Source organism: Siphateles boraxobius, unplaced genomic scaffold (assembly GCF_051911475.1).
Source record: "Siphateles boraxobius isolate OS27281-9 unplaced genomic scaffold, OSU_SipBor_1 35, whole genome shotgun sequence".
NCBI lineage: Eukaryota > Metazoa > Chordata > Actinopteri > Cypriniformes > Leuciscidae > Siphateles > Siphateles boraxobius.
In genome coordinates, this window is record NW_027508975.1 from 9,989,125 (window position 1) to 10,013,877 (window position 24,753).

Sequence of the window (24,753 nt, forward strand, 5' to 3'; positions counted from 1 at the left end):
TGTGTCTGAAATCTCTAAATACTTTTATGATCCAATATAGGCATACAATTCATTCGAAAATGAGACATTTTCCGTTATTTTAGTTTCTTCATTCTTTTAGACTCGCTCTGCAGGGTCTACATGCCTCTAAGCATGTCAATCATGTCGGAAGACATGCTACATCTCAGGTTTCAGAGCCAATAAATCACCTGTAGCTCATAATGAACGTGGTATGTCCAGCGCTTGTCTGTTTTTCATATGTTGGACACAATGATCAGCCCTTTGGCTCCATCCCAGCTTCTAAACCAAAGACAGGGGACAGGATAGTGTCTCTCCATCACCTCTGATTAGGTTGAGACCGTTAACAAAACCAACAGTGCATATGAAAGAGACACAGAGGAGTGGATAGATGATGTCTAAGTGTGATAAGTGAAGGTGGAGAGGTGGGAAACGGTGTTTACTTTGTGGTGAGAGCGTGAGAAAGAGAGAGAGAGAGAGAGAGATAGAGAGACAGAGAGAGAGAGAGAGAGAGAGAGAGAGAGAGAGAGAGAGAAGAGGAGGAGAGAGTCAGGGAGGGAAGGAGGCAGTTTGTCACTGTGAAATAGTTGGGTGGAATACACGTGTGAACTGCAGTTCCTCTCCGCACTGCGCTGAATGGTGACCAGCGACTCAAACAGACAGGAGGGGGAGGACTGGCCAGCATGGAGCTCCACTCACCCAAAAAGAGCTGAATAAACAGTACAATATAGCTCTGCAGCAAAGACAAGACACACACTGAGAAACACGGACAAAAGAACGCAAGAAAGGAAAGCAAGGTACCCTCTAGCATTTTTGTGCACTTGTAGCTACGTAAAAATGTGTTTGTGAATGTGACAACTGTTTTTAGTTTTGTAAGTTGATAAGTTGTGAGTTTGAGGTTGGGTTTGTGAGTATCTTCTTACATGTGTGTATGTGTTACTGCATCCAGAGATTTTGTTTCTGGTCAAATTACAGCAATGAGGTGTCTTAAGGATTTATCTTTCAGCTCTGCAATACAAAGAGAAAGAAAAAGGGAATAATTGAGAGAGAAACACAGAGTACATGGTCAGTTTTATCAAGCTGAAGCTCTTGTGGGTTAGTTGCAAATAGTGGAGTTTACTTCTGCATATTTCCTCAGAGAGAGAGAGAGAGAGAGGGAGAGAGAGAGAGAGAGAGAGAGAGGAACTCTTCACACGCCCTTCTACTTTTGTTTTGTCTCTCATACCTCCAGTTTTCACACCATGACTAAGATTAGAAGGCTTAGCGAGAATAAAGGTTTTCAGGGAATGAGAGTGTAGTAGACGCTACATTTGCAAGTAAATGCTGAAATGGGACTTGCAAGTACCTGATACGAAACACATGTCAGGCATCTTTTGAGAGGGAGTAATTGTAACTTTTCTCAGATTTCCCTGTTTCTATGGGTACACCTAATATAGACACAGTAGCTGAACTGGCTGGCGACTTAAGGCCATTTCTTCTACTACACAGAAGTGTGGCGTAAGGGTTAAAGATCTGGGCTGGTAAATAAAACATTGTGGGTTCAATCACCGCATTGTGCCCTTGAACCAGGTTTGCTCGGGAGGGATTGAACCTGTAACAAGTATACTGCAATTTTGATACTAAAAAGACGGGGTCTGTGATTTTGCCAAGTAGGGCATGGTTCTGGATCAGTATTGCTTTTCCTAGTTAGTCCAGGAACAACATTCCAAACAACCAAACAGATTTTTGGGTTAGGACTGAGATTGGAGATTAAACATTATTTTAAACCTGTCTGATTATATGGGTAGTTAATGGTTAGGGTTAGGAATACGTTATGTTATTTGTTAGGGAAAAAAAATTAACAAAAAAAGCTTTTTTGCTTATTGGTCATTTAAAAACTTTTGTGCACCAAAATTAAAGTCATGTGGTGCAACCAACATACAAAAAAAAAGCATTACATTTTAATCATAAAGACTCTCATGACTGTGTCAAGATCGATAAGTCTCTTAAAATAAAAGATAATTAGTCATTTTTATGGCATGGTAAGGTTAGTTCAGGTTGTAAAATGTTATGTGGTGCAACTGCCCAAAACGTACAGATGTTTATGTAGTAATTCATGACAGTAATTTAATTGAAAATGTATACTGTATCACATGATATCTTTTGGAGAAAATGGTACATAACGTTTTTTTCAAAACCATATTTCTAAACATGTTTTAAATTAGATACAAAAATATTATTATTATTCTTCTACACTCTTATGTGTCATTGAGCCACATAACATTTTCTCATGCTCTTCTTCTTTTAAGCAATTTAAATGTTGAATGTTTTAAAATTTTCTCTCACTTTTGATGTTGAGGCAGGTGTTTTGAGAGGAACACAAGAGCAGTTGGGTCAGAGATCGGTGGTCATTGGTCTCAGGATGTCCAGGAGCAACTCTACAGGGGATCTGGTACCCAAGGACATTACTGAAATCCTGGCCCTACAGGCCAGTAAGAAAAAACGGGGTTCATCCTTGAGCCGGGCTTTTAGCTGGTTCAAGGGCAGCAGATGCAAGAGGAGTGACAGCAATGGACAAACTAGGTCAGGAGGTCCATGTGTACGGTCTGGAGAGAGCGCTACAGCCAAACAGATTCAAGCAAGTAGTGAAGCCTCTAAAGGTAAGCACAAACTTTTCCTGCTTCAGTACCTATAGATGCAGGCATTCATAACCTGTTGGAATGCAAATTACCGGGTTTGTTTTTGAAGATTTGGATTAGTTGATGACAATAAAAGATGTGTGATTTTGATACCATAGATTAAAAGGATTCACAATACCATACAGATGATTTTATGCCAAGCTCTCTGGTGCCAGTCTGTCCAAACCTTGAACATGTAATATTTTTTTTATTTTTTTTACTATTTAACTGGTTATCTCTGGGACATCTCTTATTCAAGCCGGATTAGGCTACTATAACAAGGACAAGTCTTCTCTGGAATGGCTGATCTGTTTATTATTGTTTCTTTTTGCTTTTTGCCTTTCTTTTTATCACATTTGTTTTAGGGCACAACTTTTCCACTGCAAAGACAACGTTGATGTGTCATGATTTGTCTCCGAGCACATCAGAGGCATTATGTGTTGTTGTCACGGGTAAATGCTTTAGCTATGGTTTCAGTTAGAGTGCTAAATAATAGTCATATTGTATTATCCATGAACTTTGGAAAAGTTAATTTATATATATATATATATATATATAGTTGACGGATGACTGTTGTATGTAGGAATTCTCTTATCGACACCTTAATAGCCACTTGCAACACCCTAGCTAGAACACAGCAATCACCTAGCAACACCTTAGCAACCACCCAGAACTCCCTAGCAATACCCTAGCAACACGCTATCATCGCCCAAGCAAACAACCACAACAAAATAGCAAAATCATTACTTAAGCATCACCCTAGACACCCATACACCCCATCACCACCATCCACAACAATTTAGCAATAACCTACATAGAAAGACTCTAGCAACCACTCAGAACTTCCTGAGAATACCCTTGCAATCACATTGCAACACCCTAGCAGCCACCTATAACAATCCTAGCAATGCCCTAGCAACCTAATATTGCCCAAGCTACCATCCACAACAAGCTAGCAACACCCTACACCTAAGTAAAATCCAGGAAACCATTTAGAAACACCATAGCAACCACCAGAACTTCCTGAGAGCACCCTAGCAACACCTTTAATCCACCACCAACACCCTAGCAACTCCCTATAATCCACCAACAACAGCCTAGCACAAACCTTGCAACAGCTTAGCAACCACCCAGAGAAACCCCTTTGAAACTCCCTACCAATCACAAGAATACCATATCAGCCGCCTTTAAAATAAACTAAAAGTTACAGAGAATGTGCTGGAACTGAACTCTGCTCTGCATTAATTCCTCAGGGATGAGGATTGAGAATATCTGCCATGTGACATCTGCTTATAAAACCCTTTGTGTAATCTAAGATTGCTTGAACAATAATGGACACTACGTTCAGCATTATATTCCCAAACTTTAAGCTAAATGATCTTGGGAAATTTTTCAAAGCCGGTCACTGAGGTCCTCTTGGACACTGGTACTCTTTAAAAACCTGCTGGACCACTTTTATGTAGCGGGCCAACCAGAAGGGCAGAAGACTGTTTAAATAGACTCAGATTCTAGATTTTTCTCTTCCTGCCCCCACAAGTCTCACACTCCCTCTGTTACACCGAAAAAGCATGTAGACTGTGAGTTGCCAGAGTCTGAGTTAACAGACACTTGGGACTTTAGCTGGACTTACACTGTGAATAACATGTCATTCAGAGTCTTCTAGTCTTTACGATTTATAGCTTTTTCTGGTCTTCATGGGAGGGAGACAAAGCCAAAGTGTGGAAAGGTCTGAAGATGAGACACATGCTGTGTTAATGAAAGTTGACTGAGGGGGTATTTTTCTGAAATGCTTTTTTAAAATTACATCCCTTTACTTTGCCACACAATCTCTTTTTAATCTCTGTTTTCACAGTCTCCAACCCCTTGTGGAAAAAAGTGTACTTAACTGTACTGAATGTGCACATGTAGAGTCCTTCAAATCTTAAAACTATATATATTTTAAATAATGTAATGCTAATATAATTATAAGTATACTTTCATGACTGTTTCTTAACACACTTACGGACACTATTAAAAGTGCACTTTGTAATAACGTAAAATTGTAAATTTTGCTTAAAAGTACAAAATCACTTATTGTGATGTGTTTACTAACATACTAAAGAACATGTAACGTTTTTGATTAAAATTTTAACTGTAGTGTGCTATTCAATATTACATTTAAAGTTAATATATTTTAAATGTACACAATTGTAACTACATCAAAGTGCAATTAACATATATTTAAATACAAGACATAGAAGTCTTAATAGAAATTACATGAAATAATATTGTATACAAAGACAATTGAACTGAAATTACATAAAAAGTGTACTTTAGTCCTATTTAAGTCGGTCACATATACAAATAATTGCAGTTTTCGAAAACATTACATTCAGTTTTCACAAGTATATAACATTTACTGTAAAGAAATATGATGGGGTGTTTGTGTCTGGTTGCTAGCACATTTATATCACATGGCTTGCCGGTTTCTTGGGTGTTGTGGTTGGTTGTTAGGACATTGCTAGGGTGATGCTAGGTGATTGCATTGTGGTCATGTAAAAAAAAAAAAAAAATCATCCACAACCACAAGATATTCAAGTTCCACTTTCAATGTAAGTCTTTGTGATTTGGGATAGCCTGCTTCTTGTGGGCCCTTCCCCAAACAAGTTGGGCTGTCCTGATTCAGGACATTTCTAGGCTTAGGGGCTCAACAGTGCAGCACTAACTCCTTGCGTCATCCCTGTTTGACTGAGCTCAGCCTCTATCTGTCCACCACCATCCCTCCCTCAGAGCCCTCTATCAGTTCCGGAAGCTTTTTAAGGGGTGAGATCACTGTGCATGGGACCTTCCAACTTAAAATATTGACACATTAAACATTGATCCCTTATCACACGAGTGAGAGAGGGGAATCTCTGTCTCGCTTAAAGTCAGAGAAAGCTTTGGGTGCCTCTTCAACTGTGCACCCGTGAATATGTAAATGCATGTTTAAATTTATATTAAATGCAATTAGTTGAACTTAAAGAGTGCTTTTTGACTCACCTAAGTATAGGATTTGTGCACATTTGCAATGATGAAGTTGTAAATTACTACATTTAAAATATATTAACTTTAAATGTAATTTCAAATAACACTACAGTTAAAATTATAATCAAGTACTTTACATGTGCTTATATGTTAGTCAACACATGCACTTTAAATCACAAATAAAATAAAGTTTAAAAAATAGTTATTTGACATGTACATGTAAATCTTGTAAGTTGACATTATTACAAAGTGCACTTTTTTAAAGTGTACTTAAGTGGGAAGAAACAGTCATGAAAACTACTGTCTTTAATTAAATTTAAAGAGATAGTTTACCCAAAAATGAAAATGCTTTCATCCTTTACTCACCCTCAAGTTGTTCCAAACCTGTATGAATTTCTTTCTTCTACTGAACACAGAAGAAGATATTTGAAGAATGTTGGTAACCAAACAGTTGATGGTAGCCATTGACTTCCATAGTATTTTTTCATACTATGGAAGTCAATGGGGTCCATTAATTGTTTAGTTAATCATATTCTTCAAAATAACATCTTTTGTGTTCAGCAAATTCATACAGGTTTGGGACAAGTTGCGGATGAGTAAATGATGACAGAATTTGCCTTTTGGGTGAACTATCCCTTTAAGTTGCCTTCCATTTCTTTAATATAACATTATACATTATACAAGTACACAAAATACTTTAAGACTTTTATACAAATGAGTGCACTTGTTTCCAAAAGAGCACACACCTTAGAAAATAATATATCTTTTTCATTATTTTGGTAACTTTAGATAACTTTAGTTTTGGGTCCAATTTTCACTAACTAGTTGCTTATTAGCATGCATATTATATTGGCTGTTTATTAGTGCTTAAAAAGCACATTAATGCGTTATTCTGCACATTCCTACCGTCAACAATTAATAAGCAGTAATTACGAGTTTATTGAGGCAAAAAAGTTTATAGTGAGTATTGGATAATCTAAAGTGTGACCATTTTTTCAAATATCAAAATATGGATTGTCTTTAATGACAGTGGCATTTAAAACATTTCTGAAATAAAATGGTCAACTCATTTGTCTTGCTAATGCTAATTTCCATTTATACAGTATTATCATAGTTTTTCAGTATTTTTTTATGATTTCAATATTTTAAAACTGAAAGCTTGGGCCTGTGACAAGTGCAAAGGAATAAAGTCTATATTTTAAAAGAAACTAAAATAAGAAATAAAGGTATGGTAAAAACTTAATTTGACTTAAAAACCTAATGTGACTTTCATACTGTAAAACAAAAATAAACATTTTAATTGTTAGTTTTCATTTACATCAAAAGAGTCTGTAGTTGAAAAAACACACACGACTCTTATCACTAGCATAATGGAGAAAACAGGGCTGATTTTACTCAACTGGTCATTCATATTGTGAAGGCCAGACATCTGTTAACGATGATCTCGAATGCCAACGTAGAATGATGTCTTGTGGTCAGAGGAGGGTTGAATGAAAAATGAGCCTACCGTAATAGCTGTGAAATAAAGAACATGTGAATGTTTAATGGCATTTGGAGACACTGATATACATCCCAGCGCACGTCACAGAAACACGAAAGAACAAAGTGACAAAGGACAGTAACTGAATGTTCCGAGCGCTTCCCTGCCTCAGAGAACGGATGAAGAACTAAAAGTAAGGATGGGAAACTGTGATAGACGTAGGGTTAAAACTGTATAAAACTGTCTTGCAGGATAAAGGAATATGATGATATTTTCACAAGAAGTATATTTCGTTTTTCTGAGGAGATTGTGATAAGTAGGCCGAGACACATTTCTTTACCACAGATTTCCACTGAAAACTCTCCAGATTTGCACAGAATTGGAACACTTGTAATTCACAAGTTCTACACGTATATATTAGCTCTCTGGAGGACTTGAGTCTGATTGGTTAATCTCAGCATTTTGCAATCAAATATTTTTATGTAAAGACCGCTAAATCAATTCCTGATTCTGATTGGTTGACATGCATTCCAGATGCTTTGAAGTGGCTATAAAGTATAGTATTATTGACTCCATTACAGTTATAAATCCCTTTGAAATCACAAAACTAGTAACAGCATCTTGCACTGTTTGTTATATAGATCATCAGTTTGTAAGGAAGTAGTTTGACTCACTAAATAATTTTAGTGCAGAAAAATATCTTGAGATAGACACACGTGTGCTAACTGTAACAGGATAATTGACTCTTGATTGCTGAATTTATTTAATATTAATGCACCCTGAAGTGTAACAGCTCTGCATGCTTTGTGTCATGGCCGCATTACCAACTCAGGTGTGCTTTCATTTTTAATAATGAATTAGTTTGGAAATAATTTGATAGTGCTTTCAACTACCAATAAGAGTCCAGTATCATCAGCTCCATTCAACACATTTTACCACATGTAAATCCAAATCCAATTCCACAGAAAAAATGTGCAGATTCAATAAGGGTCTGATGATGAGTGAGAACAGAAAATTGTAGCCTGAATAATAAACTTGTCGTTATTTTTAGCAGTGCATTTTTTTTTTAGCAAACATGAGACGCACAGATACATTTACTGTATGTTGATTACTGTTCAAAAGTTTGGGGTCTGTATGTTTTTTTAATGTTTTTGAAAGAAGTCTCTTGTTCACCAAGGCTGCATTCATTTGATCAAAATACAGTAAAAAAAAGTAATATTTTTAAATTGTATTACCATTTAAAATAACTTTTCTATTTGAATATATTTTAAAATGTAATTTATTTCTGTGAGGGCAAAGCTGAATTTTCAGCATCATCAGATACAGATACAGATACATTATTATGAAATGTAGTAATTTTCGTTAACTTTCCATATTTCTTCTAAATTTTCTGGGCCTTTGTCCACGAGTCCCAATCAGACAAGTCATATCGTGTGTCTCAGTGTTTATGAACTTTATTATGTAACTCACAGTAATCGATACACACGTTGACATATTTGTTTCACCGTTTACTCCAACAAAAGCTCTCACCCTCTGCCAGCCTTTGTATGGAAACAACCAGACTGCGTTTTCCATTTACAAAAGAAAGCATTAAGTCTTATTCTTATTATCACAAACCTGTCAGGGAGACTAATGCACACTTCTCACACACCTCTTTTAAAGTCAAGATAGGCAGGGTAAATCGTGGGATAAAAAGTCACTTTTCCCTTTGCAATAAGATGTTTAAAAGCTTCAATAGAATATCTGAGAGCTGGATCTCTTAGCTTGACTGTTTTATTTCAGTTGTGGCCGTAATGTTGGTGTGGTGAAACAGGGACACTCTGCATTAATAGATGAAATGGGAGTTTATGGCTCTAGAGAGAAAGAACAGGAATGAGGTGAGTCTAAAAGAAGCTGCCAAAGTCCCGAACAAGTTCTCTGACCTCAGTCTGGGTCGTGATGGTTACACCCAACTGTCCGACAAACACACACAACCTCAACCAGGGGTGCTAACACACCCACCCGTTGCTGCTGTGAAGCCAGATAAGAGTATGGGGACATTTCCTGTTGTCATGGCAGACGGCCCATGATCTTTTGACCTCCATATCTCTTTGTTAAATTCTGTGAATACCATTGGAGATGGAATAATCAAATTGCTATGTCAATAAATGTATTCTTTGCACAGCAGTACATACTAGTTGAAGTCGATATGATACAGCACCTGCAAGTCATTTTACTTCCGTAATGTGGGCGACACTTGATTTTATCATATTCATCAATGTGATAGAGTTCCAACCTTTATTACCCTTGGCTTTAAAGGGATAGTTCACCCAAAAATGAAAATTATGTCAACACAAATGGAGATAACTTAATGAATAACCGGTTGAGTGAATTCAATACAGTGACAATACATTGTGAATTTAGGGCTTAATAAAGCACCCAAAACTATCAACAAAAATTACATTAAGCTCAAAATACAGCCAGAAATCAGAAATGAGGCCAATGAGGTTCTTCTGATCAGCGGGTGAAGGTCTCTGCGTGTTACAAGTCTTTCCTTTTCCGCAACATTCAAGATTAAATGAAATACATTTTCTCATATGTATTTACTTGTTATTTCATCTGACTCCATAAATGAGAAGGGTTTTATTATGCAAGGGAGGGTTCAAATGTTAATTCTCAGGAGAGCCTTTGCTTTCTCGAGGGGTAGCCCAGACTTTCTGGCACCCGCCTTACAGACCGGAGTGTGCCGCTGTATGACAGGAGAGTAATCTTAGCATTAAAGCCCAATTTATACTTCTGCGTCGAACTTACGCCGTAGCTACGCCGTAGGCTGTGCGTAGCGCGCGTACCCTTCGGCGTACCCTGACGTGCACCTCTCCAAAAATGTAACAACGCGTCAATTCTACACGGACGCAAGCGCTGTGATTGGTCTGCTCAAACCGCTCCCTCGGGTTTCACATGCTCCCTCTGCGTGCGTCAACGCGGACAACGACGCAGAAATATAAATTAAAATCAATGCGTATTCTATGGCGTAGAGGCTCCGGCGTAGGTCCGACACAGAAGTATAAATCAGCCTTAAGGCCGGTTAACACTAAGGATGTATCTCAATTCAAAGGCTGCATCCTTCGAAGGACTCAGACTTCAAAGGCCGCGAAGGGCGGACTGTGTTGTTAAATGGGACGGTCTAGCCTACGGAGGACTGTTCTTGTAAAAGACTTGGTGGGGCTCACAAACTGACTATTTTGCTAAGCGACTGTGAATAGCAGACGAAGAATCTAGAACTGGCTCTCTTGTCCCTGTACTCTTGTACTTGGTGTTATTTGATAAACACCATAGCAAAAATGTCTGAATGACTGAAAACATGTAAATACTGTTTTACTCTCCATGACTACCGAGTTAGAAACAGAAAGATACACTTTTGTTCTGAAGTAACCAGTGTTATGGAAGTAACCAACTGTATTTCTGCTTTGCTATAAGCTCCACCTACTGTCAGAGAGTGAATTTCCATTTTTTTCCATATTGGTCTGAACAGACAAATTGAATTTTAATATGGAGCATTTGTGTTGGTGTGAACAGGCCTTAAATCTGCATTTCTGTACAATTGCATAACAAGAAAGGAAAGTTATTTCAACAATTTGTTATACTTCATGAAATATTACCAAGACAATTTGTTTGTCATTTGGAATAATGTGCACTAACGATTCATGCTAAATAGAGAAAGAGAAAGTGTATTAAAAAAGTAAACAGGATACATTTTGATTGCATGTTATTTTTTTGATTCTATGACTTAATAAAATAGGCTGATAGCAAAAAGCTCTCCAAAAAAAATATGGAATTTGTTCATACCCTTGCGAAAGTTAAAATAACTGCTAACCATGCTGGATTTCAGAAGCATTAAGGAAGTACACTTTTAAACATGTCAAAAAGCTGTGAAAGAATTAGGTCTACTTTTTTTTGTTAAAGGGTAAGTTCGTCGTTTTACAAGTAAAGCCCTGTTTTAAGATCGTTTCTGATTAAATCGAACGGTTAAGATTAAAATTTGGACACATGCTGCTGTCCCGAGAATTTTAGGTTTTTGTGTTAGCACGCCCCCACCTATACAATGGTTTCATAGGTGCATTGGAACAATCATTCATATAAACGCATTAAACTTTAGTTTACAAAGACGTGAAACTCACCGAGTGGTATGGCGTGTTCACTGATATGCTCACGCAAAAATCGCTGCAAAAGATGCTTTCCAACAGGTTTTATCGTAGTTTTTGAAAGAATGTCCGGTTGTGAGGCGTTTGGAAAAATAGGTCCACAGTTTTACAACGAATGGTTAAACACCTGTTGAAAAGCATCTTTTGCAGCAATTTTTGCGTGAGCATATCAGTGAACACGCCAGACCACTCGGTGAGTTTCACGTCTTTGTAAACTAAAGTTTAATGCGTTTATATGAATGATTGTTCCAGTGCCCCTATGAAACCATTGTATAGGTGGTGGGGTGCTAACACAAAAACCTAAAGCAGCATGTGTCCAAATTTTAATCTTAACCGTTCGATTTCATCAGAAACGATCTTAAAACAGGGCTTTACTTGTAAAACGCCGAACTTTGACAGACTCCATTGACAGAACTCCCATACCTTGTGTTTTACTTGCTCTCCTTCCACTTGGTTGACGCAGAGATAAAATTCTGCTGAATCTCTTTTCAGTTCGTATAATGGCTCATGACTCATCATCTCACCTTGACCTTGAGTCTCTTCTACCTCCTCTAGCCTCTTCATAACTCTGGCACTGTGAGCAGTCATGCTAGGAATGAAGGCAGGGAACAAAGAACACACACATGAGTATCCATGTGCAACTTCTAAGATTTGCTTTTCCTTCCTTTATAAAGGCCAATGGCCTTGAACAATTAAAAATGGAGGAAACAATGTTAAAACAATAGTCTGAAAAGGACAAGCAGTTCCTTCTGAGAGCAGGTGAATTACGTTTGTTGGCTGGCACCAAATAAACTGTTCGTGTGTCTGCCAAGTGTTGGATCTGTTGGAATGCAGGTGGATGGAATTCAGCTTGGTGCCGCTTGGATGTCACCCCTCATTCCAGGATGGCAATATTCCAGCAAATCCAGAACAATTGCAGATTTGTGCAAGAGAAAACTGTTAACTTTAGCAAAATGTTCTTACTATGTTTCGCTTTTTGTCACCATAAAGAATAGCAAGGACAGCAGGTTTGAGTTACTGGTCAGTGGTCTAATAATGCATGAACCAGCATTGCTGAACAAAACGCCCATTACACTTTTTAAGATCATTTGGGTACATTTGAATCATTATAGTCATATCTTTGAGTCACATCTTTAAATGTTATCTACCCCTTAAGATTTGTGAGTATATGCTTTTCGTCAAATAATTTTACCATAAAATATGCATAATAGCTCAACTTAACAAATAGTATAGAATTCCACATTTTACAGTGTGTCTATGTGATTTGCATTGTCCGATTTATCCGTCCAAAATCGGAAATTGACAGCAAGACATTTTTGGGACACCATGACACACCTTGTGAAAATGGGACCGTCCCAGCTTAAAGTGGAAAATGGCATAACTGTGGCTCTCTCTAATAATAAACAGAATGTTATTGTTATAGTTATCTGTATAGGCCTAGTTATCGTTCTTTGTATGAATGGGCCTTAAACCGGGATGTCTGGACACCATATTTGTGTAATGCTCTACTTTAATGTGTAACATCAGGCTTAGCAGTATTTCATACAAAGTACATATTCAAAATCCTCTCAGCTTCTGCCTGGAAGCAATTGACAAAAACATATGAAAGGGATCTCACACATATACCCATGCTTAGTCATGCACAGATGTGGGTTATATTTCTAGAGGTGCATGAAAAAGAAAGTTCACCTTGACAACAGGAGCCATGAACACTGCTAACTAATTTGAATAGTCTTTATGGCTGGTGGTGAATTTAAGGTATTAGAAGCCATGCTAAAATGTGAATACATACACTCAAGGCTAAAGGGCTGTGTGGGATACTTGATCCTGACTGGTCAATCACAGCACTCAGATATTAATGAATAATACCAGTTGGCAAGATCTGAAAAAAATTTCATTGTTCTGTTTAAAGACATATGGCCCGACATTTAAAAACAATACATAATTGTTATTCTGTGGGTGTTGTGCACTGTGTGCAGTGATACACACAGAAGCTGGCAGACCATTATTTTGTTTCACGGGGCCACAAGGGGGCGTAAAACAAAACAAAATGTGTTTTAGGACTGTCAAATATTAAGATATTAATATAAGTGAAATGCACTGAAATTATAAAATGTCTAGGCTAACATTACTCTAAAAGTGTGCTGAAAATGTAGTACTAAATAAACATTTTCCAGATCACATTTTAATATTTTGTTTATAGGCTTACACTGACAATATTAAAGCCAATTAGAAATATCACACTTAATATGTTCTCACTCAATATAAATCAGACTTTATTCATGAATTACAATAAGGTCACATTAGTTAACATTAGTTAATGCATTAACCAACATCAATGAGCAGTTACTTATTAATCTTTGTTAAGCTTAGTTAATAAAAAAACAACTTTTCAGTGTTTATTCATATTAGCTCAGGTCCATTAAAAAAATGTATTAGTTGATGTAATACACAAGATTAATAAATGCTTTAGAAGTGTTTTTCATTGTTAGTTCATGTTAACTAATGTAATGTTAAACCTAATGAAAATGGAACCTAATTGTAAAGTATTACCAAACTATTAAGTTTAATACAGCCTCATTTTTGTTATGGCAAATGTCTAAATAAAGCAGTTAATTCAGTGATCTTGTATATTCACAATCAAAGTGTGAAAAACAGGAAACAGAGAAAAGCAAGTTTCTAGCTGAGAGAAAGTTTCTCTTAAGAAGAACCGAAGTATGGCATAAACACAACTGACACACTTTTGTCACTTCGAGCAATGATGAACGAAGCAGGCGGCAGGTAGGAAGCTAGTAATATCACTACACCTTCAGGGCATTATATTTCTGACTGTCAGTTGTAATTCCTCTCTTCAGATCACAAGCCTCAGAAATATCATAGCGTGCCCCAGAGCACATTCACAGGTAGAGAGGGAAGAATCAACAGAATTCAGATGAGCTGGATCACATGGGAAGAACGATGGAGTTTGTCTGTACAAAGAGCCTAATGCAGAGCCGAATAAGGGCGGCATTGATTTATAAGGCATTACTATCCATTAGCCTGTGATGATGCCCTCGAAAGCTTCTTGCGGTATTCAGATTACTACGTCTAAGTGTCTGTAAACTGATGTATAATGTAGGCCTACTTGTCTTAGTCAAATCTAGTACGGAATATGTTTTTAATCCTGGAGCTGGTCCATAGCCAGACATCATAAGAGTGGTGGCATCTTTGCTTCAGTTGTTTGTGTGAATAGCAGATGATGTAATATGGATAATGTTTCAAAATGGAGAGAAATGTATGCAAAGATCAGTTTGAAATGCAATGCATAAACCATGAATCTGGTATGAGGTAGACGATGGAACTCAGATTGAAATAGTCGTCATAGTTTTTGTTACAACCCTTTTCTTCTGCATGATTCAAGTGTTTCCCCGGCCAAGATACAAGAGGATAACGTAATTCCCAGGATTCCATTATGTTTGCATCTGCTTACTCTGGGGCCTCCAGTGTTTTCTGTCTGTTTTTGATTAACAATGATTTGTAAAGCTTTCGGTATTTGTAAAGCCAGGACTCTTGATTACAGTGAGAGGAGAATGGAGGGGAGGAAACAAGGGAAGGGGAGGCCCAACTGGTACCTGGAAAAGGTCAAGAACATTCCAGAGGCACTGTGTTCCCCTCCTAAAATCTCCATTGGGCATTCCTTTGCATTACGTAGTGCAGAAAAGAAAGCCCTGTATAAGCTTAGCTTAAGTTACAGCTTCGTCACAAACAAATGCAAAATATTTTGCATTTAAACATAGGGTTACATAAAAAAAAAAATAAAAAAAAATATATATATATATATATATATATATATATATATATATATATATACAGGTCCTTCTCAAAAAAAATTGCATATTGTGATAAAGTTCATTATTTTCCATAATGTAATGATAAAAATTAAACTTTCACATATTTTAGATTCATTGCACACCAACTGAAATATTTCAGGTCTTTTATTGTTTTAATACTGATGAAAGCTCCTGAAAACCCAAAATTTCTATCTAAAAAAATTAGCATATCATGAAAAGGGTCTCTAAACGAGCTATTAACCTAATCATCTGAATTAACTAATTAACTCTAAACACCTGCAAAAGATTCTTGAGGCTTTTAAAAACTCCCAGCCTGTTTCATTACTCAAAACCGCAATCATGGGTAAGACTGCCGACCTGACTGCTGTCCAGAAGGCCATCATTGACACCCTCAAGCAAGAGGGTAAGACACAAAGACATTTCTGAACAAATAGGCTGTTCCCAGAGTGCTCTATCAAGGCACCTCAGTGGGAAGTCTGTGGGAAGGAAAAAGTGTGCCAAAAAACGCTGCACAACGAGAAGAGGTGACCGGACCCTGAGGAACATTGTGGAGAAGAACCGATTCCAGACCTTGGGGGACCTGCGGAAGCAGTGGATTGAGTCTGGAGTAGAAACATCCAGAGCCACCGTGCACAGGCGTGTGCAGGAAATGGGCTACAGGTGCCGCATTCCCCAGGTCAAGCCACATTTAAACCAGAAACAGCGGCAGAAGCGCCTGACCTGATTTGTTCAGAAATTTCTTTCTGTGTCTTACCCTCTTGCTTGAGGGTGTCAATGATGGCCTTCTGGACAGCAGTCAGGTCGGCAGTCTTTCCCATGATTGCGGTTTTGAGTAATGAAACAGGCTGGGAGTTTTTAAAAGCCTCAAGAATCTTTTGCAGGTGTTTAGAGTTAATTAGTTGATTCAGATGATTAGGTTAAAAGCTTGTTTAGAGACCCTTTTCATGATATGCTATTTTTTTGAGATAGGAATTTTGGGTTTTCATGAGCTGTATGCCAAAATCATCAGTATTAAAACAATAAAAGACCTGAAATGTTAAAAAACAATAATCGATCAATCAATCAATCAATCAATCAATCAATCAATCAATCATCTTAATTACCAAAGAATTAACAGGGAAACCAAAATTTCCTTGCACTTAAAAGTTACCATAACCGTATTTGTATACTTTATGTATGTTCTTTATCTTCAAGCAGTGTTATTTTAGTATCATTGATACCAGTGTTAGGGATAACAAATAAACCAAAGTCTCAGCTGAATTACAAGTAACGCGAGTTACGTAATCATATTACTTTTTTTCAAGTAACGAGTAAAGTTACGCATTAGCCTACTTTTATATATACAACAAAATAACAAAAGTTATATTTTTATAGTTATAAATATAAAAGTTACATTTTTTTAAATAAGTAAAGCAAGTTATGTTGTTTCCCCAAGTATTGACTGACACCTCTTGCCCCATGTATAGAAAAACCGAGTTTAAGGTGCAGAGGCGTTGTGTGTGTGCTGTGTGAACATGATGGTTATTTCTAGACTAAATGTGAACATGCATTCTCATCTCACTTGCACAAAAACAGATTCAGTATTCCTCACAAAGAATAAAAAGAATATTACGCAAACCTACAATAATTAAAAAAGGTAAATGACACAAATGCACTTTATGTATTTAATCTCACTTTATTAATCAATGTCTTTGCTGCTGACCTTTGATGATCCAATTAAACTATAAGCAAAACATACTTTAGATAAACATCACATTTTTTTATTTTTTTTTGTTTTTATTGATCAAATAAAAGTGTTGAACTTTCTCCTCCTGTGTCCCATTCTTCTGAAATCCAGCAGAAGGCTTGTTCCTTTCACTTTTTTTAAAAGTCCCCTTAATAGGGGACTTTTGTTTATATGTTATTAAAAATCAAAAAAGGAAGCCCAGCCTGTTACATTGACACAGGGACGAGGAGAGGCGGGGATCTATTCACAGCAATAGCTTATTTGAATAATCCACATGAACAAAAAATTATCCAAACAGGGAGGAGTATAACCTAAACAGGAAACAGAAAACGCAACAGCTTTATATGATATGTAAAGACAACGACTGAGAAACAAGGACTGAAACACAGGGGTATAAATATCAGGATAACAAGTGATTAGAAAAGACATATTAAACACTAGGTGACTAACAAGAGAAACTAAGGAAACAAATGCAAACAGGAACTAAACAGGAAAAGAGAAGCACTGAAACAAGAAGAACAAAAAATTACATTTTTAAGTCCATATAACATAATGCAAAAAGTGAACATGTAACGCAGCCCAGGTGAGTAATCGTTTGTTTGTTTTCGTTCGTTCGTTTGTTTTGATTAACTATAATGTCTTCAAGACCATATTTTGTCATAGCAAACCTCATACATAATGTGTTAATTATACATTTCCTTCTAAACATTTGTTTTGAAATGTACAGTTAGAATTAGAGCAGTAGGAACGGGCCTTATCTTGTCCACTGTTAATGCACTTCTTGGTATAGATTAGAGTCGAATTAAATACTATGTTACCTGGTAGTAGAGAAACAAAAAAAGACAAAGTGAAAGACTGGGGGAGAGAAATCTGGAAACACAAGAAGAGTGTGACACAAGAGGACTGCACCAGAAATAGGACAGAGAAAGGGATGCTGGTGGAAGACAGAATAATACATAAAATATGCAGGGTTCTTGGCATATCCATGGTTGAAATGGGATGAGGTTTGAGGCTCGCACAGTGCAGCAGTTGAATCAGAAGTTGTTTTTGTCTGGTGTAAACTTGAATTACGTGTGTACAGCAGTAAAGATATCATATGTATGTTTCAACAGTGGAATATGAGATCTCGAAGTCATGTCTTTTCAATATAGAACCGTGGGGGCGGTGGGTGGATCAATCCACGACAAGTTTTACTCAAAAATCAACAAATACAAAACAAAACAAAAATTAAAGTTGATTAAAAATGTACACAAAATGTTTGTTTTTTTACAGTTCAGCAGCACATTCTACACAAATTGTTCTTTCCGCAGTGCAATAAATAAATTAATTAATAACAGTAATAATATAACATTAAATACAATTATAATATTATTGTAAAGTGTATAATATTAAGTATTATTAATATTAAAATTAATATTAAGTAATAATACTATTAAGGTAAGGTGTAATTCTATTTAAACAGCTAAATCTCCCGACTATATACAGAAGACAAATAAATACAAAAAATATGCTAAATACAAAAGTATCCCATTTCAAATATTTTATTTTGGCTACTGAGTGCATGGTGGAAATGTGCTATTTTGTCATTAAAATAATTGCACAATACCAATAATCTAAATTATCGTAAAAATAAGCATAATATCCTTTCTGCAAAACATTTCTTTTATCAATTTTTCTGCGGACAATCTTTAACCGCTTTCATAAGATTCACCCACCTACGGATTAGGAAAACATTTCTTGGATGGAGTTGGTGAGTTTTATTGGATGAAGGCAAAGGAAATAAAAGCAGGCATCTGTGCAAAAACTGCATAAGGTGAGATCTATAAAACAGACAGAGGAAAGAGCGAGAGACAATAGAGGATATACTCAAATAACTGCATCCGTTACAAATGTGTGAGTCCTTTAATGTGTGTTTGGGTGTGTAAGCATGAGTGGCTGAAGCAAGCACATATCCCTCCTTTCTCACATTCCAAGTGGCTGGAGTGAGCTGTGACTGATCATCGCTGAAAGCGGTGTGGCCTGAAAAACAGAGGCGAGGAGGGAGGGTCTCGTACACACACGCTCTGCACACACACGCGGGATCACAAGCACAGCAGAGAGTGGGACGTATCTGTCCCTGATGCGGCAGCTGGAGCGCTAAGCGGGAAGAGCATTGGGAGAAGGAGGGAGAGAGCAAGGAAGCATATGGAACTCCGGGGGGTTTGGGGAGTCTAGAGCTGGTGAGGTCTGAGATCAATGCCATGGGGAACTCCAACAGCAAGAAGAATACCAAGGCCAACCTTACCAGCAGTCACCACACTAGCAGAGTCAAGTCAATCTGGCACTTTAGATACGTGGATAAATACAAAACAGGTAGGAAAAGCTGTATACTGCAATTGATAAAGGGTTTTGCCCAGCTGAGATACTCAGACTAAGTTGTCTGGTAGTGCTTTATTTATTTAGATTGTATTTGATGAGTATGCTTATTTAATGTGGTATGTATACCAAATTTGTCTGTAGATTTATTTCAGTATGTGTGTGCTTATATACTGCATATACTAGACTACAAATTTAAGATTTGGGGATCAATGTAATAATCTGTCCCTGAAAAAGTAATATTGATTGATTATTAATGTGATATACTACTGTGATGGCATCAAGGTATCGTGGTATGCAATGGTAATAGCATGGTACTTTGATATGATTGCTATACACATGGTACTTAAAAGTATACTTCAAAATATTTCCTTCATCTTGGTGCATGTTTAGCAAACCATGGAAGTGTCATCATACCATGTAAAAAAAAAAACTAGTAGTAGGCCTACCTGCATATTGGGCATCTATCAATCTCTTTAAAAAAAATAATGAATAATAATATTAGAAATAGCATTATTAAAAATAAATAAAAAATAAACTAAATAAATAAAAATTAAATTATCAATTTCTAGTGTCTACACATTTCCAACAAACCATGGTAGTACCACTCTACTTTTTGGTAGCTTTCTGTTACACTCTATTTTAAGCTGACTTTGTTAAAGTGTAATATAAGTACTGAGAAATATTAATTAACTACATGTATGTTAGGGTTAGGGTTAGAATTAGGGTTAGTTACTTGTAATTATGCATTATTTGCTGTTATTACTATAGTAAGTACATCATGTAACACACAAAACCTCACCTTAAAATAAAAAGTTACCTCTGTTAGTGTGGGAATCCTGAGAAATGTTGTGCTTTTGTCAGAATATGTGGGAAAGAGATCCAGGTGTCTCTTCCTGTGTTCGTTGGTTTAATGGCTGGGAAGGTTTGGGAGTGTTACTGAAATGGAAAATGCTGTAAACTTGTTTTCCTCAAGTTCCTTGCAACCACGGCTCTATTATTAAGCGTTCAGACTTTCTGTTGTGTGCAACCTGTCATTTTCCAGTGCGTACTAATGTGCATCAGCTCGGTTCTGTGACTTTGAGTGTTTACGGCAGACAGTCAGTTCTCTGTCATTTAAAATTACAGGGGAATGCCATAGCGCTGAGACACAGAACAGAAAATGAAATCAAAGTGCACATTCAAAAGAGCTGCTGTTTACAGATATGAACAAATCTCCTGTCAAAAACATCCCTTTCATTCTTGTCTTGGTTGTGCCTTAATAAAAAAACGAGATTCTTGTCCTCAAGTGGAACATTTCACCAACCTTGCTTGCTTTGCAAGGCACTTCACTTTTCATGTGACGCAAAGACTTCTACATCAAAATATCTGAGTAGAGAAAATGGAAATAGGAAATTAGCCTATTAGCAATAATGTCATTTGTGTGTGCAGGAAGCATTTCCAAATACTAAGATGTCCCCTTTCTCAGCGTGTTATGAAAAAATACTTCAATGGGCCCTTCTCACATACTGTGATGAGCCGTATCCACAGTTATCAACATCACAGATCTATGGAAATCTGATGGAAAATTTGGCATCTTTCTCTTATGTGACTGCTGTAATCAATCTCTATAGCCTATCTCTACACATCCATATTTTCGCTCTTTTGGAAAGTCGAGGAAACCCTATCATGGATTTTTCTGTTTCTTTGGCTATTGGAGAAAATAGGAATAGAACAATTGTATTTGCTGTTGTCTCACGTTCACCGCTATAGAAGTTTACCCAACTTCTGCTTCAGAGGGGTCCATACTTCAAACATTTTCATAACCATTTTGTTTGCCATAACCATTTTTTTCAATAAAAAACACTGAAGATAATGTTTGTTAACAAAGGCTTTTTTATCTCAAAGATAACAAAGAAGATAATGCCCATCATGGTGATAAATTAAATTATTTTAATGAAAACATAATACTGTAGACAAAAATCTAGAAAGAATTTGATCAATATTGTCAAGGATTGTCCTGTATGAACACCAGTAAACCGAAGTGTTTGCTAGCAGGTTCATTAAATCACCATGCATTTAACCCATACAAGTTAGTGCTCACACATTAGGAGCAGTGAGTAATGTACACACACACCCAGAGAAGTGGGCAGCCATTCACTGTGGCGCCTGGGGAGCGATTCAGGGTTAGGTGTCTTGCTCAAGGGCAATTCAGTTGTTTCCTGCTGGTATTGAGCATCAAATCTGCAACCTTCGGGTAACCAGTCTGACTCTCTAAACATTAGGTCACAACTTCCCCTAATGTTTCTTATAATGAGTAAAACTGATGAACATTAATGAATGTAATGACAAAATGTTATATATGGCTTCATTTAAGCACATTTAAAAATTAATTTTTGAATGCCATGCTGTACTCTTCTTTGGATTGTCTTTATGTATAGCTTTACTCATTTATCAAGCCGTTTATTCAGGAGAGCTGAATCTGAGTGAATGCATTCCAGCATACCAGTCTCTCTTCTCATGCATGACTGGGCAGAATGCACAACAGAGGGCTTGGCGGTGTTCCGTACGTGTGTTCAACGATCTGTATCAGTTTAAATATTTAGAGAAAAATAAGTGTTCTTGTAGCTAAGCTCCACCTTGTGCGCAACAAACAGTTCAACTGTTGAGTATAAGAAGACTCACAAGGTCCTTGAGCCATTAGTGATGGTAGAGATTGATAGATGGATGTTGGATTATGGAGAATGAGTCCTCCTCATCCCATCAGTGCCTGAGCTGCAGGAATCAAGTCATACGCCTGGGAAGCAGGTCTCATGGTGAGAAATCCAATATGTTAGATCTCTCTCCATGGTCACGTGAATGATGATTAACACTGGACATAACTCTGACAGATTGGTTAACCCAGTGAACCAGGCTGCAGTTCAAGTGGGAATGGGGGAGGGTCCAAAAGAGGAAGCAGGAATTGAAAAGAAGGGCTGAGCTATATACCTTTATTTACCTGAGATATATACCTGCTGTGCAGCCCTGAACATTACAGAAGACATCACTTGTTCAAATGTGCAAACATTTGTATTTGGACAAATACTTTGTATCTATTCTGTTTGTTCAGTTGATAATCAAATTACATTTATCGATGCATCATATTAAAGCCCAGCTAACATGCAGGGAATGTTTTCAGAATTTCTTTAAAAGTTCTCTCAAAGATACAAACAAAATATTATTTAGCAGACAGTCTACTAATACTCTGATGACTGGTAGTTGACATGCAGTCAACTCTTGGAGTGTTTGGTATGGTAATGGATATGACAATGTTGAAACGTTTGGTCTTGGTGGAATAGATCTACTATTCTGCCACTGCTGTTGGTTATTGCTGCTGCTGTTGTTGTAGAGCAAATACGGGACTTGCTACTGCCAATACATACACAAAATGCTGCTGTGAGCAAGTAAAACATACTTCTGCTTTACAATATAGCATACGCGAATTACCCGTAGCAGATTTATGCAGGCGGAGCTGGGGAAGGTGGAGGGTTTCTGAAAGCTTGCTGCAACTGCTACAGTAAATGATGACCAAGTATTTGAAGGTTGAGCAGCGAGCTCATTGGCTACTGATACATCAGGAACCAATCAACTGTGCCCTATAAAGAATGATGTGAGTACAAGTGGATTGAGTTAAGGACCTATCAACCTGCGCCATCTACAGTTTCATGACAGAACTTTGTATTTAGTAGAATGTCTAAAATGGGCAATCGAAATAAAGTGTTACCAAACAAAGATTACGTTGATCTACAAGAAAATACTATTTCATTTTTTCCCCCCTAAAAATGTCATGTTTAATTCAGTGTGTTACTTGCTGTTCTTTGTTATTATTTGAAATTTACTTGCAATTTCTGAGTGAAAATGTAGAAAACCCTACAAAATTATTTTTTTAGCACTTAATTTGCATAATGAGAAAATTAAAATACTTAAATGTTCCTTTAACATTTCCTAATCAAACATTCAGAACTAAGGGCAAAAAATCCTTAAATCATTATCATTATTACTATTATTTTAGATGGACATTTTGTATGTTCCCATAACTTTTTGTAAGCAACATTATTAGCTGGGGGAAAAAGATATATGAACAATACAATGACTCAAACATGTAAAGACTGAGAATGAACACTTCGTAAGCCACTCATATAGGTTGAAATATACACTGAAATGACACCTATCACAATTCCCATCACTTCTATGATCTGGTCATGCATATCCTGACACTGAAGGAAAAAAGGAGAAGAGGGTGAGAAACTTTGTTTTTGAGACTTTAAGTCCTTGTTCACTGTCTCACTGTCCCTATCCTATCAGAAAACGGAACATTCTGAACAAGTAGAACCACATGCTGGCCTTCAATAACCTCTAAAGAGGTAAGAAAGCATCTCAGTCCCTAACAGAATAACAGTTGAAGAAGAAAGGAGAATGGGTGTGCTTTTGTTTTGAGTGAAATCCTCTCTTGCAGTGATGTCAGCCTGTTGTTTAGTAGAAACTCTGTGTGTGTGTGGTCCAAAATAAACATTCATCAGGACCTACACACAAAATCCCACACACAACCTCATTTTTTAATCTCATTTTAGCAGTCAAAACAAGTTCGAAAAGAGTTTGCGTCATACTCCTTTAATAACTTGCGATGCTTACACAATATGCAGGACGAGTCATAAGATGTGTGACTATGCGTGTGTGTGACTATCTTTTTTTGTTGCTGCCAACTAATTTGCAAGCATGCTGCCTTGAATTTATAGCAGCAAATGGACACTAACCACACAAACATATTTATAACTTGCACTGTAAAAACTACTGGAAACTTGTATCAAAGGTAAAGTCAATAATGAGATAACAACTTTCATTTCTAATGTTTCAATGTGAATGCCTGCATGGGAGTCAGAGATTATAAGTGTACGTATAAACACATATAAACATGCTGTAGAAATACTCCCTGTCATCAGCAGTGATCCCAGAGTGCCAAATGCACTGTAGGATGGCATCAAAGCCTGGTGGATAATGGGGCATAAAATTGATTATCACTCTGAGTGAGTTATTAAGATCCGCAGTTGATAGTTCATGTAGATCAGCTCACAATAAGACTGCTTTTCCTTAGCAAACAAGACAATTCTCACAGGCCTTTGTAATACAAAAAATAACACAAATCACATCAAGTGTTGCTTGACCTTGATTTTCCACATAGATGCAGAATCTTTCAGTTCCATTTGAACTAGATAAGACACTAAATATAACAAAATAAGGAAGATTGCTTAAATATTTAAACTTAACTACACAGTAACAAAGCCGCCCATTTATTCAGATATCTTAAATTACTTCTTCCCCTAACAAGTCACATTAAATAATCATAGACTAAAACAAAAATCATTGTTAACCATCTTAGTTCTTATATATTTTGACAAGGATGAAATCTCCTCTTGTGAATATTTTGACAGACCACCATAGCTGGTTTCCTCTATCTGTGCCAAATCCTCTTTCTGCAGTCGTGATCTTGTATTGTGATGTGCATTCA

The 24,753-nt window shown here is 36.9% G+C and overlaps 1 protein-coding gene across 3 annotated transcripts in view; it reads left to right on the forward strand.

Moving 5' to 3' along the window:
* The first annotated feature begins 374 nt into the window (after positions 1–374).
* The window catches only part of nhsl3 (NHS like 3), a 42,511-nt gene continuing 18,132 nt past the window's right edge, over positions 375–24,753 (forward strand). The window contains exons 1-2 of one of the 3 annotated variants that reach the window (XM_077196335.1): positions 375–794; positions 2,340–2,636. In XM_077196335.1, the coding sequence (XP_077052450.1) occupies positions 2,399–2,636 (238 nt within the window). In that variant the 5' untranslated portion in view covers positions 375–794; positions 2,340–2,398. Of the gene's footprint in view, positions 795–2,335; positions 2,637–18,838; positions 19,227–24,753 lie in introns of those variants that run through there. The other 2 variants (XM_077196336.1, XM_077196337.1) reach the window with 2 other exon arrangements.